At 50.7% G+C, this 12,105-nt stretch overlaps 1 protein-coding gene across 9 annotated transcripts in view; it reads right to left on the minus strand.

Moving 5' to 3' along the window:
• The window catches only part of CACNA1C (calcium voltage-gated channel subunit alpha1 C), a 649,893-nt gene that overhangs the window by 580,080 nt on the left and 57,708 nt on the right, over window positions 1–12,105 (minus strand). For all 9 annotated transcript variants that reach the window (XM_078075431.1, XM_078075429.1, XM_078075427.1 and 6 more), the window contains exons 2-3: window positions 5,424–5,754; window positions 750–855 (exon numbers count right to left, since the gene is read on the minus strand). In XM_078075431.1, the coding sequence (XP_077931557.1) occupies window positions 750–855; window positions 5,424–5,754 (437 nt within the window). The remainder of the gene's footprint in view (window positions 1–749; window positions 856–5,423; window positions 5,755–12,105) is intronic.

Genomic DNA, 12,105 nt, shown 5'->3' on the forward strand with positions numbered 1-12,105 from the left:
TTATGGTGTCTCTGCGGGGGAGGGGGAGAGAGACAGGATCTTCCTATGGCCTGTGGCAGAGGCACCCGGGACTGCCCTGATTTTGCCAACTGCATTCCAGAGCTCTTTTCCTCCCATGCCCAGACAGAGCAACGGCCTCTGTAATGACTTCACGCTCGGCCAAAAGTAAACACACTCCGCGCTTTTTCCATGGACAAATTCTCACCCCGAATTGCCAGCACTGGCTTCCCAACAACCCAGATGGAAAGCCGCCTTTCCCAAGAAAAGAAAACCTTTTCAACTAAATAATGCATCTTGGCTGCAAAAGGAAACTTTCCTAAAAGCTTCCTAGAAATTGTTTCTCATGCAGTGATACTATAGATCACCTGAGCAAACCTTACCAGTGGGACACAGTCACTTAAAGTAAATACAAAAATCATCCAAGAATAAAAGCTTGCTCCTGCAAACACCTGCACTTGCAACTTAAGCAGCACATTTTATAGCTCTCAAAATACACACACACACACACACACACACACACAGAGCTCACCACCACCTAACTGGAATATTCTTTCTGAAAACAGGCTGTGATAAGACAGGTGCTGACTTGAATAAAGAGCAGCAGCACTTGAGATCTGAGCTCGGCAGCACCTCTGCGCGTGTCAAACGCACATCTCACTTCTCCCCACATTCCACCTTGAATCCATGTGATCCAAGCTCGGTCCTCCACCGAGGGAGAGAAGCAGAGAGAGACGGGAGGGTGGACTTACCAGGTTGGAATTGGTGGCGTTGGAGTCATCTTCTGGAAAGGGAATATAGATCGCTAAGGCCACACAATTGGCAAAAATAGTCAGTAAAATAATTATTTCAAATGGTCTGAGGACGGGAGTTAAGGAAGTCAATGCTGCAGAAAGCACAAGTGAAACAAACATACATATATATATTTTTTAAATGAATCAAAGATTCATAAGAATTTTGTTTAAACAATACATTCCAAGCCCCTTGTATTCTGAAAAGAAACATATGCCTTTTTAAGTGCTTCTAATGGGTCCCCGCCAAAATTTTTCCTAATATGTCAAAAGCAGTGGAGGCCAGTCGCGTGCCAGAGTAAACACAGATTTCTAAAAACTTTTTTCTTCTTCTTTTATTTATTTAGATTGCATTGGACTTCATTTTCCCCCATGTGTGCTTGGGGTGCCTCTACAGAGCAGGGCCTGCTCGAGTCAGGACAGGCCGTCCCCCAGAAACTCCTTCTCTCGTGGTTTCCACGCTGCCTCCCGGGGGACTTGAGCTGGGGGCGGGAGAGGTGAGACCGATTTAAGGCAGACTTGACGTCAAGATTTTTCATTGAAATTTGGAGATTTACTTTTGATCTTTTAATCTGAAGTTTAGAGTGGTTATTGTTTTTTTCTTCTACTTTATTTCCTGACACCTTCCACAGAACCTGACGATGGCTGGGGGCTCTGGACCCTCAAAAGCATGGCAGCCTGTGTACTGTGCCTTCAGGGCAGGGCAACCACCTTTCCTCCAAGGCACAGCTCCATGTGGAATACCTTAACCCTCTTCAGTCTGTGGAGGCCCTGCCTTCAGTGGGCAAGGCTTCCGTTCTAGGGCCTCCTGACTTGGGCTGGTGTGTACTGGGATCTAGAGGGATAAGCCAGCTTCACTCACCAGCAGCAGTGCACTCAGTGAGGCTCTTGTGCCCAGATTTCTTTATCAAAATATCAGGCAGAACACATTCTCCAGAGAAAAAGGAGTTAATATGATAATGGTCCTTCTACTCTGCACCTACAACTAAAGGCCAGAAAGGAGAAGCTTCAGAGGAAGGCCGGTTTATGCTCTTTGGGCCCCAGCTTCCCCCGGTTCCCCAACACTGCCAAGTTTTCATCCTCATCCGAGGAGCCTGACAAGATGAGGAAGGGAAAGAGGATGGAAATCCCTGGAAGAAGGGACCAACTTCCTCTCCCAGGGAAACCTGTACTCACCAAGTTAATGAATTGAAGCAGGAAGAGAGACCTTAGAGATCATCTCATCCAAACCTCTGAGGCCCAGAGAGCCTAAGAAACTTTCCCAAGAGCCCATGGCAGGTACTTCCCATCAAGACTAGAACCCAGATTCCCTGAGCGCAGAGTCCAGTGTTCATCCCACTGCCATGAATGGCCTCTGACCTGTGTTAAGGACCTAGGAGACATCTTAGTCATGGCTTTAGCTGGTGTGCTGGTCATGGATCCCCCTCGGTCCCACAGGCATAGACGAGGGTCCATTTACCAGCACACCTCATGAAGGCTGTCATTTTCTGTGTGTGCCTTGATATCAAGACGATGACATGCAGTCTAACCCCCAACTTGACAGATACAGAAAACAAAACCACCTCTCCCAGGTTCCAAGCTGACAAGTAGCAGGGCCAGGCCCAGACCTGGACCTACTGACTCATCTGCTCCGATATGCTGCAGTGCCCCCTGAGTTGGCCAAGGAACCAGGGATGGCACTGGTGGTGTTGATGACAGGGACGGCAGCAGGCAGGACAGTGGCTGACACCATGCGCTTACTCTGTGCCGGGCTCTGCTCTAACTGCTCCGCACGAACACCCGAATGAGTGCACAGTTATCGTCCCCATTTCTAACTGAGGAGGCAGAGAGGTGAAATGTTAACTTGCCCAACGTCACACAGCTTGTGGTAGGATGGGATTCAAACTCAGGAAGTCCGGTTCCAAAGTCGGAGTTTGTAAGGACTACTTACTCTGTGCTGATCCCTATGCTGACCTATCCTGAAGTTACCCTAAAGCGTTTTTAGAAAGTTCATACTTTAGACCTCCTACCACAAAACCCCTTCCCTCCTAGCCCTTTCCCACCTGCTTAGGAAAGTCCCATTCAGCCCAGGGGCTGGTCAGTTTCATTCCCATCGTCTGATCCCTTGTGCCGCGCTCCCCTCCCCACCAGGGCTACAGCACTTCAGTTAACCGAGTCAGACCTCAGGCACCTGTCCTCAAACATCAACTCGTTCCTTCCACCAAAGTGGGTGGCGGCTAAGCTTGGGATGTTTCTTACACTATCACTTCTACATCCTCCCCCAATCCAGGCTATCCATCCATCATCTTATGCTAAAAGTCCCTGGCTACTGTGGAGACGATAATGTATAAAGAAACCGATCAGGCAGGTAAGAAAAGCCACGAGTGGAAGGTGGAGGAGACGCCAGGTAAGACCTGGAAACATACTGTGTCACCCTGTGATAGCCAGATCATTTTTTAAACTGTCTCTCCTTCTTAATGACAGCATCAGATTCCACTCTTTCAAGGAACACTGACGAGCGAGTACACCAGACCATCTCCTGACCCGTCCAACTACCCTTCCAAGGCAGTCTGGGAATGCCATCCGACTAGCAGTGCGGAGGCCGGGCCTGCTTCCTTTCCTGCGTGGGGGAGGACCCATTCCTGGCTGCAGCACCCCTCTGCCCAACCAGGGAAGCGGCTGAGCTCCACAGGTGGCCCTGGGTCATGGCCTGGCTAACACTGCTGCTGACTCGGTCAACGGTCTTTACACGAGTCCCTACCTCGGGCCTCCTGTGGCTCTGTGACCAGTTTCCATGGGCAGCACACCAGACGGTGCCATTACAAAGCCCCACTCTTCCACACTCCCCCTCCTGCCCTGTGTGCTGCTATCTCCCCTCTTCCCTTCCTCCCAGGCTAGTACGTCACCTGGCACTTCATTCTGCCCACAGTGCTGCCTGTCAGGGAGCTGTCCATCCCGGGGAGGGAAGACAGACTTGATGAAGTCAACTCGTCCTCACCAAACACGTCCCCTGACGTGTTTTTCTGAGCATGCTTCCACAGGCATAGACTCCGCAGCCCTCGCTAATACTTTGGTTACTGCCCACTAAAGATGAGGAAACGGAAGCTCTGGTGATTCCGATGACTTGTGACCCCTCAGAATACAGGTGGCAGCACCATGATGGGGCGTGGTAGTTCAGGCCCCAGATCCAGGTCCCTGCGTGTCCCAGTGGGCTGGCTGGCGTCCCCTGAACGCCTACCCTAGTATGTCTCCTCTACACTACGGGTGCATGGGGAGCGGGACGCACATGGACTGGGGACTTGGGGAACCTGGATTTGAAACCCAGCTCTATCAGCTATAGGCTGTGTGATCTGGGTAAGATCTTCAGCTTCTCCAGGCCTCAGTGCCCTCCCCTTTGGGGGAGCCTGACCCACATGGCCCCCAGCTCTCCCACTGCATGGTTCTGATGGAGCTGTTATGACAGCAGCATGCTGGGGCTGCCCAGAGCCGAGCCTCTCACCCAGTCCTCCAGGAACGGGAAGCACGCTTGGCCACTCAGGACAGATAGCCAGCTCTCCAGCCGCCACTCAGCTTACGCTGCCTTCTCTTAAAGTTACTTTTTGAGTTGAGGGGCCCAAACATTTATAGAACTGACACGTCTTGCTAAACAGAAGCTCTTCCCTCCCGAGCCATCTTCTTTTGCCTTTCAACCACTACCTACTAAGGCTTCTCAATCTTTCCGTGGAAACTCATGAATGACATGGAACCCTCCTATCCTGAGCCCCAGGAGACATGGTAGGAGACGTGGTAGCCCTGCCTGAATGAATTCTTATTATGAAAATGCCCAACACTAAGTACCAGAGTTCACCTGTCTGTCACTAATATATGACCACGTGGGGCTCAATGTCATCACTGGGCAAAGTCAGGGGTGGACCTACTCATCTTGAAGCTCCTTTCAATCTCCACCACCCCACAATTCCCATGACGTTAAGGGGCCTGTAATTCCACAGTGAGAGCCTGACCCTCCAAAGCCATTTTCTCTGAAGGGCCCACTCACTGGGTTCTATGCATACAATGTGGGTCTGTGTTTAAAACTCCCAGCCAGCGTTCTCCACTTTGGCTGCACACGAGAATCACCTGGAGAACTTTCACGTATCCCTGCGTGGGGCTCAGGCACCTGTATTTTGTTACAACTTTCCAGGCGATGCCAATGTGCAGCCAAGTTTGAGAACCACGAGCCAGGGTGGGTCACTGACCACTACCCTCTCGTACATCTCGGGCTTCCTCCTCCTAGAGAGAGTGGAGGTCATGAAACTACACCAGTGCCATGACACGGGAGGCAAAGAAGGCTATGGGGTATGTAACCACTGTTCACCCAACACACCAGCGGATTCCCTGGACAGGCTCGGCTAGGTGAGATGATACAACCTCTCAGGATCGCTTTCTCAAATGCTGCTCATGGTATGAAAAAGATATATGAAAAAAAAGACCCTGCTTGTTACTCCAGCAGATTCCTGGGCCCTATCCCCAGACATTCTGAGTCATTGAGTCTCGGGTAGCGCCTAAAACTCTGCATTTACATAGCGCCCCAGTGATGAAGATGCAGTGGGTCTGGGAGCGAGCCTGGGGCCAGCCCCACCCAGGGTCCCGAGGGGCACCCTGCCCAAGCCAGAGCGCAAAGGATATTTCCATTCGACGATGCTGATGCACGCCCTCCGGATGGGGTTCTTCAGAGTCAGGCAGAGCAGGGCACGGGGCGGGCGCGTGGCCGTCGTGCTGCCCTGCTTCTTGGGTTTCCCGTACTGCTGCCGCTTCCGCTGTGTGGAGCTGACCGTGGAGATGGTCGCGTTGCCGGCGCTCCCCATCAGCTTGGCCTGCCGGGCCGCGTCGATGGCCGCCTGCCAGGACAAGGCCGCCCCCGGTGTAGGGATGTGCTCAGGAGCGAGCCCTGCAGCGGCATTGGCATTCATGTTGGCATGAGCGGGGCGCGGGCTCCCATAGTTGGAACCTGCAGGAGGAGAGGACAGAGGACGGCAGTTACTAGGGAGAAAGCAGGAGAGCTAGGAAAAGGAACCCAGACTCGCAATTTTTTTTTAAATCTTATTTCAAACTATTGCAGCAAGAGCCTGGGAGGTGGCGCATGAAAACATGGGTGTGTGCTGCTGAGCAAAAAGAGTCAGGGAAACTGTTCTTGTCCCAGTTTGGCTATGTGACCCTGGACATATCGCTCCTCCTCTCCAATCTCACCGACTCATCTTAGGCAACCAGACATGAGATGTGTGCATTACAGCATACACGCATGGCACATGTATGGACCTGGAAACACAGAGCAAGTGAGAAAAGGAGGACACAGAAAACCGTACATATGCAACGTCATATACGTCACTTACATTTGTAAGAACACATACAAATAAAGGACACGCATAAAATATAATAGAATGGTTGTTTAAGGAAAGTGAAGAGGGAAAAAGGAACGTAGGATATGGGAATAAAAGGGAAGAGTGAATGAATGAATAAATGAATGGAGAGAGAATCATTGCATGAATCAATGATGACAAATGCACAATGAATTGAAGAGTGTAATTCACTCAAGTCTCTGTACCCAAGTTCCAAAACCAAAAATAGTATAATGAAAGGAAGGCATTGGACCAAAGTTAGGTCACATCCAGGTACCTCAAACCCATCTGAGCAATGAGTGTTGACTGGATAGGAGGGGGTCGGGGGCTGTGATGGTTTTACGTTATGTCAGCAAATCCTTTGACATCCCTCCCATTAAGAAAGAGGATCTATGTCCCTTCCTCCTGAAATGGGGTTGGTCTTTGGTGACCATTTTGACCAAAAAGTACATAAGAAATGACAGTATGTGCATGCCCTGAGGCTGTCATGGGGTGAGGAAGCCCATACTAGCCAACACGGAGAGCCCATGAGCAGGGAGAGACTGCAAGACAGCCCCCAGCTGCTCCACCCACCATCTGACTGCACCCTCATGTGAAAGCCCAAGCAATTCCTGACCCCTAGAAACTGTGGGAGGCAGCCAGGTGCTTGCTACTATAAACCACTTTGTTTTGGGGTGATTCATTACATAGCGTTTGATATCCAGGAAAGGGAGCTGTGTATGGCAGGGATTGACAGGGTGGGGTAGAGGGACACAGGGAGGAAACCTGCGCAGGAACCAGTGAAATCCAGAGTAGAGGCATCCACATTTCTCTGGTATAAAGGCAAATGAAGCCTTCAAGACTGCCCCTAAGACACTATGCATACTTGGTGGGCACTCCTCCATCTGATCAGCTGGATGCCTGACTCTAGAATCCTACAAGGTTTACCCAGGATCAGCTCAGCCTGGGCCCAGACCTGAATGCCCCAGAACAGATGCATGGCCTTGAGACTTGTCACCTGGTTGGGTGCCATGGGATCAAGGGAAGCAGCAGAGAATGGGGTGATAGTGTGGGCAGTGAGCCTGGCATCTGATGCCAAATCAGTTGCCCAGAGAACCGTGGCTGGAACAGCCAGACCAGTTGCACATATGTAGCTTCCAAGGGCCCTCCCCTCTTCTCAGTGTACACACAGCTCTCCCAGGGAAGCTGCTGGGCCCAGAACAAACTGCCCCTTCCCTCTCCTCGCTGCAACTCACTAGTATTCAGATGAACACTTGGCACCTCTCCCAGCCACCCCTCCCTACTCTTATCTTGGATTGATCCTTCTATGTTTGACCTTCAAGATGACTTTTGCTCCCAGTGTGACTTGCTATCTAGACCCTATCGCCTCCACCACCAGCCCTGTTGCCCTCAGCGCCGCCCCCCTCCCCCAGGGGATAAGCAATGACCTGGCTTAGCCTGACAGAACGCAGAGACACTCTGTCCTAGAGATGGACCTTAACAACCTCATCGGGCTCCTGATCTAGCCAGACCCTGAGCTTTCTGGTTATATTACTTAAGTAACTTAGCTTAGGCTAACTCAAATTGGGTTTCCGTCCTTTGCAACCAGAAAAGACCTGACGAATATGCTTGTTCAATGCTACAAAGCTTGTACCTGTCTGGGCTGTCATTTCTGCTGAATTCCAAAATCTACGTCCTTTCTGTCATCACACCCATGACAGCCAATAAATAAGTTTCTACTCTTCCACCAATTGATTGACACGACTGCCCAAAATGCTGGACCCAAAGGATTCTGAGACTTCTCCGCATACAAGAGGAAAAGTATGTCATGATAGATTAGTGATGTCTGCCACGGGTACAAACAGTAGGGAATGGTATCACAGATGCCACGAATTTACCAGCCCTATGTGATACCAAGATGAGCACGTCAGGTCTTCTTTAGTACCGGCTGGCCCACTGCCTTCCTGTCCCCTGACAGTTGTCTCCTGCACTATTACCATCTGGTCCCTGTAGCATTAGGGCCCTGCGCCCACTCCCCAGGGCCTGGAAAATTGCCTCTGTGCTATACTCAATTCATGGCTATATTCTCAACGTGACACGGGCTCCTGTATCACCATCTACTCCATTCACCCCCCTCCTTTCCTCTGCTCCAGCTGGTCCAGGCAGCTGCCGCACCCCTGGGGGTAAAGTGTTTTACCCAGAATGTCAGGATCATGGAGAACCCAACACTTCCTATGAGAAGTCCTCTCTCTCACATACCTTGCCATTGTCCTCCCTGCACTCACTGTATGGATCCTAAGCATAAAGCTAGGAAGACCCCGATATGACTGGGGCCTTCGCTTTTCTTATGATACCCCAGAGGAAGGAATTAGAAGGCAGTATCTGAATTAATAAAGGCACCCGAAGCATCAGAACTGCTTCAGTAACCAGCAAGCATTCATATCTCCATTTAACACATAAGAAAACAAAGGAGTGTATGACTCATTAAAGGTCACAAAGTGAGACAATGAAAGATTTCTGCAGCACGCACAGGACTCGCGGTTCACTGCTAAACTATACTCTGCCTCCTCAGAACTCACCATGCGCCCCACATGCATACACACGTGTGTGCTCACGTCCACGGCCACAAGCAAAGCATACGTCTCCTACTGGGTTGACGGGCCTTGAGGTTGAAGGGGCTGCTGCATTTCTGACCTAAGAACATCCTTTACATTTGGCATAATCTTCACAGGAAGGAGTCCACTGTGTGAACAGCCTCTCCAGTAACCCTCAGGGCAGCCCTGGGATGAATGAAAGTGGAAGGTGTCCCCGTTTCTATGGGCTGCGTTGGAGTGACCAGTAACCAGTGGCCTAATCTCATGTCTTACTGGGTTTGCTGGGAGCACTGGAACTCTCATTTTGTCCATTCAATCTGTGATCTATAATTTTTCCTTCCTAGACTCCCTCCCTGCTCAGCACGGACAACACTTAATCAACTCTATTTTAGTTCCTAGACTAACTTCTCTTCCCGCACGTACATAAAAGCAGCCTATGTCTTCAGCACCGTCAGCCCCTCCAGACCCCAAATCTCTTCTCACAACAAGCCTACAGCACCTCACACCTTCTTGCAGACTACTGTCTTCAAACTCCAATCTTTGTACCCATTCCCGAGCACTGTCTTCATCCTCCTCTCTCCTACCACTTGCCAGTTCCAAAAACCGAGCCATCCATTTAGACAATGCTTCAGAAGAAGGCAGGAAGCACCGGCATGAGAACACATCCATGGCCTCAGAAAGGCTGCGTGAGGGGTGTGTCCTATGCACCCTGAGGTGGTGACATGGAGAGCAAGGTGACCAGGGCTCCACAGAGCCAAGATGTGGTTCGGAAAGCCAGGTCCTGGCAGGCTGACTTCTGAGCCACTCTGCACCATGGGTGACCTTCTTTATGTTCCCAGAGCACAAGGACCTCTCTGGAGCACTCCATCTGGAGAAAGCCCATACAAAGAAGCCCATGGGGAAAAATGGAATGTCAACCTCTCCCTAGCCAAAGAACAAAAAAACAACCTCCATTAATTTGGTCCTGGAAGCTCTGAGCACTGCTACAGCCCTGTGACCTGACTAAGGGCACCGCCATGGTAAACACAGAGCCACACACAGGCGAGACAGGTGCAGCCCCTCCAGGTTAGCCTCCCACTGGGGCTATGCTTCAGGGCCCAGCTTAGCCTCCCCTTTTCCCAGCAATCTCCCCCCATCCCCTGGGATGGCTCCCTACCCAGACCTGAGGCTCTCTTAGTATCTCCAGGTCCCACTCAGGAAGGGGGCACCACTATCCAAGAATCCCAGGAATGGAAAATCACCACCTTCGGCTGAACACTTTTGAACCCAGAGCAGTGCCGTGGAGGAAGGGCAAGCGGCCTTGTGTCCCTGATGGCTTTTGTTAGCATGAAATAACCACCCAATGCAAAGAGACCAATTTTCAAATTATAAAGCTGATTCAAAGCTCTGTCTCCTGGCTGCCAGCTGAAAAGATGCCACCGTTTAAGCCTGCTCTGGCTCCTGCCTTACTAAACTATTTTTACTGGTGTTCTTGTCCCTGAATGAGCCCCAGAGCAGCGGCTCAGCAGATCAGGCCACATACAAACAGGTGGATGCCCACAGCGGCGACCTCGCCCTCACAAGAAGAAAATGATTCCCATTTGTCAAATGGCCCAGCTCCCCTGACTTCAGAGAGCAGCTCCCTTCTCCCGCACACAGGGGCTGCTGCTTCTCCAAGGGACCAGGATGAGGGCAAGACCCCTGCACAGACTGGTCGGCCACAGGTCATTCTGCTCTGCAAGGTCCTAGGAAAGAGTCCAAGTCCGGAGGCGGTGGCTTATGCTTCCTTGGTATCCCCATGAGTGAGGTGTGGAGCTGGGGACCTGGAAGGTGTTCGGTGATGGAAAAGTGGATTTCATTTTCCCTTTAATCCATCTCCATCCATGCACCTGATTCAGGGCCTTACTGCAGAAGACGTTCACTATCTACTTGCTAACAACAGCAATATGATGATGTCATGATAAAGATGAAGGCGGATAACAGTTAAACACTAGAAACTGATGGAGTCAGCCCATCTATGCCCTAAAGCATGGGCTTCTTCAGGCTCTACAACTTATTTCTGGGATAGGGTTGTGGGGGAGATTTCTGAAGGAAGAGGTTGTGAGCCATGACTTCCTTCTCCCCCAACACTCCCTAGTCCAGGTCTCCACCCGTTTCTTGCCCAGAATGCCGCAGTAGCCCCCTGACATTTCTCTCTCTCTCCTTGCCTGTCCCCAATCCAATCTCCATGCAGCAGCCAGAGTGACCTTTTAGAAACAGAAATCATAAATCAGGTCCTGTCATTCTCCTAGATAAATCTCTTCAAATCTGGACTCGTTGCCATGACTTATGAAGCCCACATAGGCTGGCCCCGGCCACTTCTCTGAGCTCATCTCATTCCCCTCTCAGCCTGGTCCAATGCAATCCTCACATATGGGACTCATTTCACTCCTCCGAAATGCTCACTTCTTAAATGCTGCAGTACCTTTGCACATACTTAGAATGTTATTCCCTCTGCTTTTGGCTTAGTGAGTCCTTCTCTCACCTCAGGTTTGGGCTTAAATAATTCCTTCTTAAAACCCCTAACCTGGATCCTCTAATGTAAATATGCAGAGTTCAAAGACTGGCTGCCAGTGGGCTCCCCATCTCCCTGCATCCATACTACCCTTGAATAGAGATGCCCAAACTCCCAGCACGATAAAGAGATCCCCAATTAGCCATGTGTGTGGAGGAAAGTACAGTGCTGCAGATGAACTTGGACAGCACAACCTCCCTCTTAGCCTTAGCACCTTCATCTGGGCACAAGGGAGGTCACTGCTAAAGACGAGACTTTGTACCCACAACTGCAACCCAAATCGATTTATGGAGAGCAAGAAGCAGCAGTTCACACTGGGCAGGGAGAGAACTGAAAATACATTTCCTCCTAACGTCCTAACCACTCTCTCACTTAGCAATCTCTCCAGCGCAAAGGAAATGCTTTCTCTCAGGCCAGGGTGTCACCTGAGACCTTTGCAGAAGCCCATTTCACTTTTGCTGTCTGTAATCTCACTGTGGTGACCAGGGGCCTCCATTCTCTTTTACAGTGTAGCAGCCAACCTGAAACAGAAACTGTGCTTTGCCCATTAAAGGCCAAATGACTAGAAAGCAGGAGGCCATTAATCTTCTCTATCCAGAGTGTTACAGAGATAGTTGGGAAACTCGAACAGGGAAGATTCTCTCTCCTGGTCTTAAGATACCCAAGGCCCTGTCTGTCTTAAGCCCAGTGGTGCCCATGCAGAGAAGGATCAGCTCTGGCTCAACCCCATGCGGCAGATGGGGTAGACCGGTAGACTAACTCAGCAGCTCTTCCAACCTCCTTCTGCTGTGCCTGCCTGTCCTGCAGATGCCAAAGAGCTAAAAACTCTAATTTCCAACCTTCCTCATAGCTGAACT

The sequence above is a fragment of the Halichoerus grypus genome, chromosome 6 (genome assembly GCF_964656455.1).
Source record: "Halichoerus grypus chromosome 6, mHalGry1.hap1.1, whole genome shotgun sequence".
Taxonomy (NCBI): Eukaryota; Metazoa; Chordata; class Mammalia; order Carnivora; family Phocidae; genus Halichoerus; species Halichoerus grypus.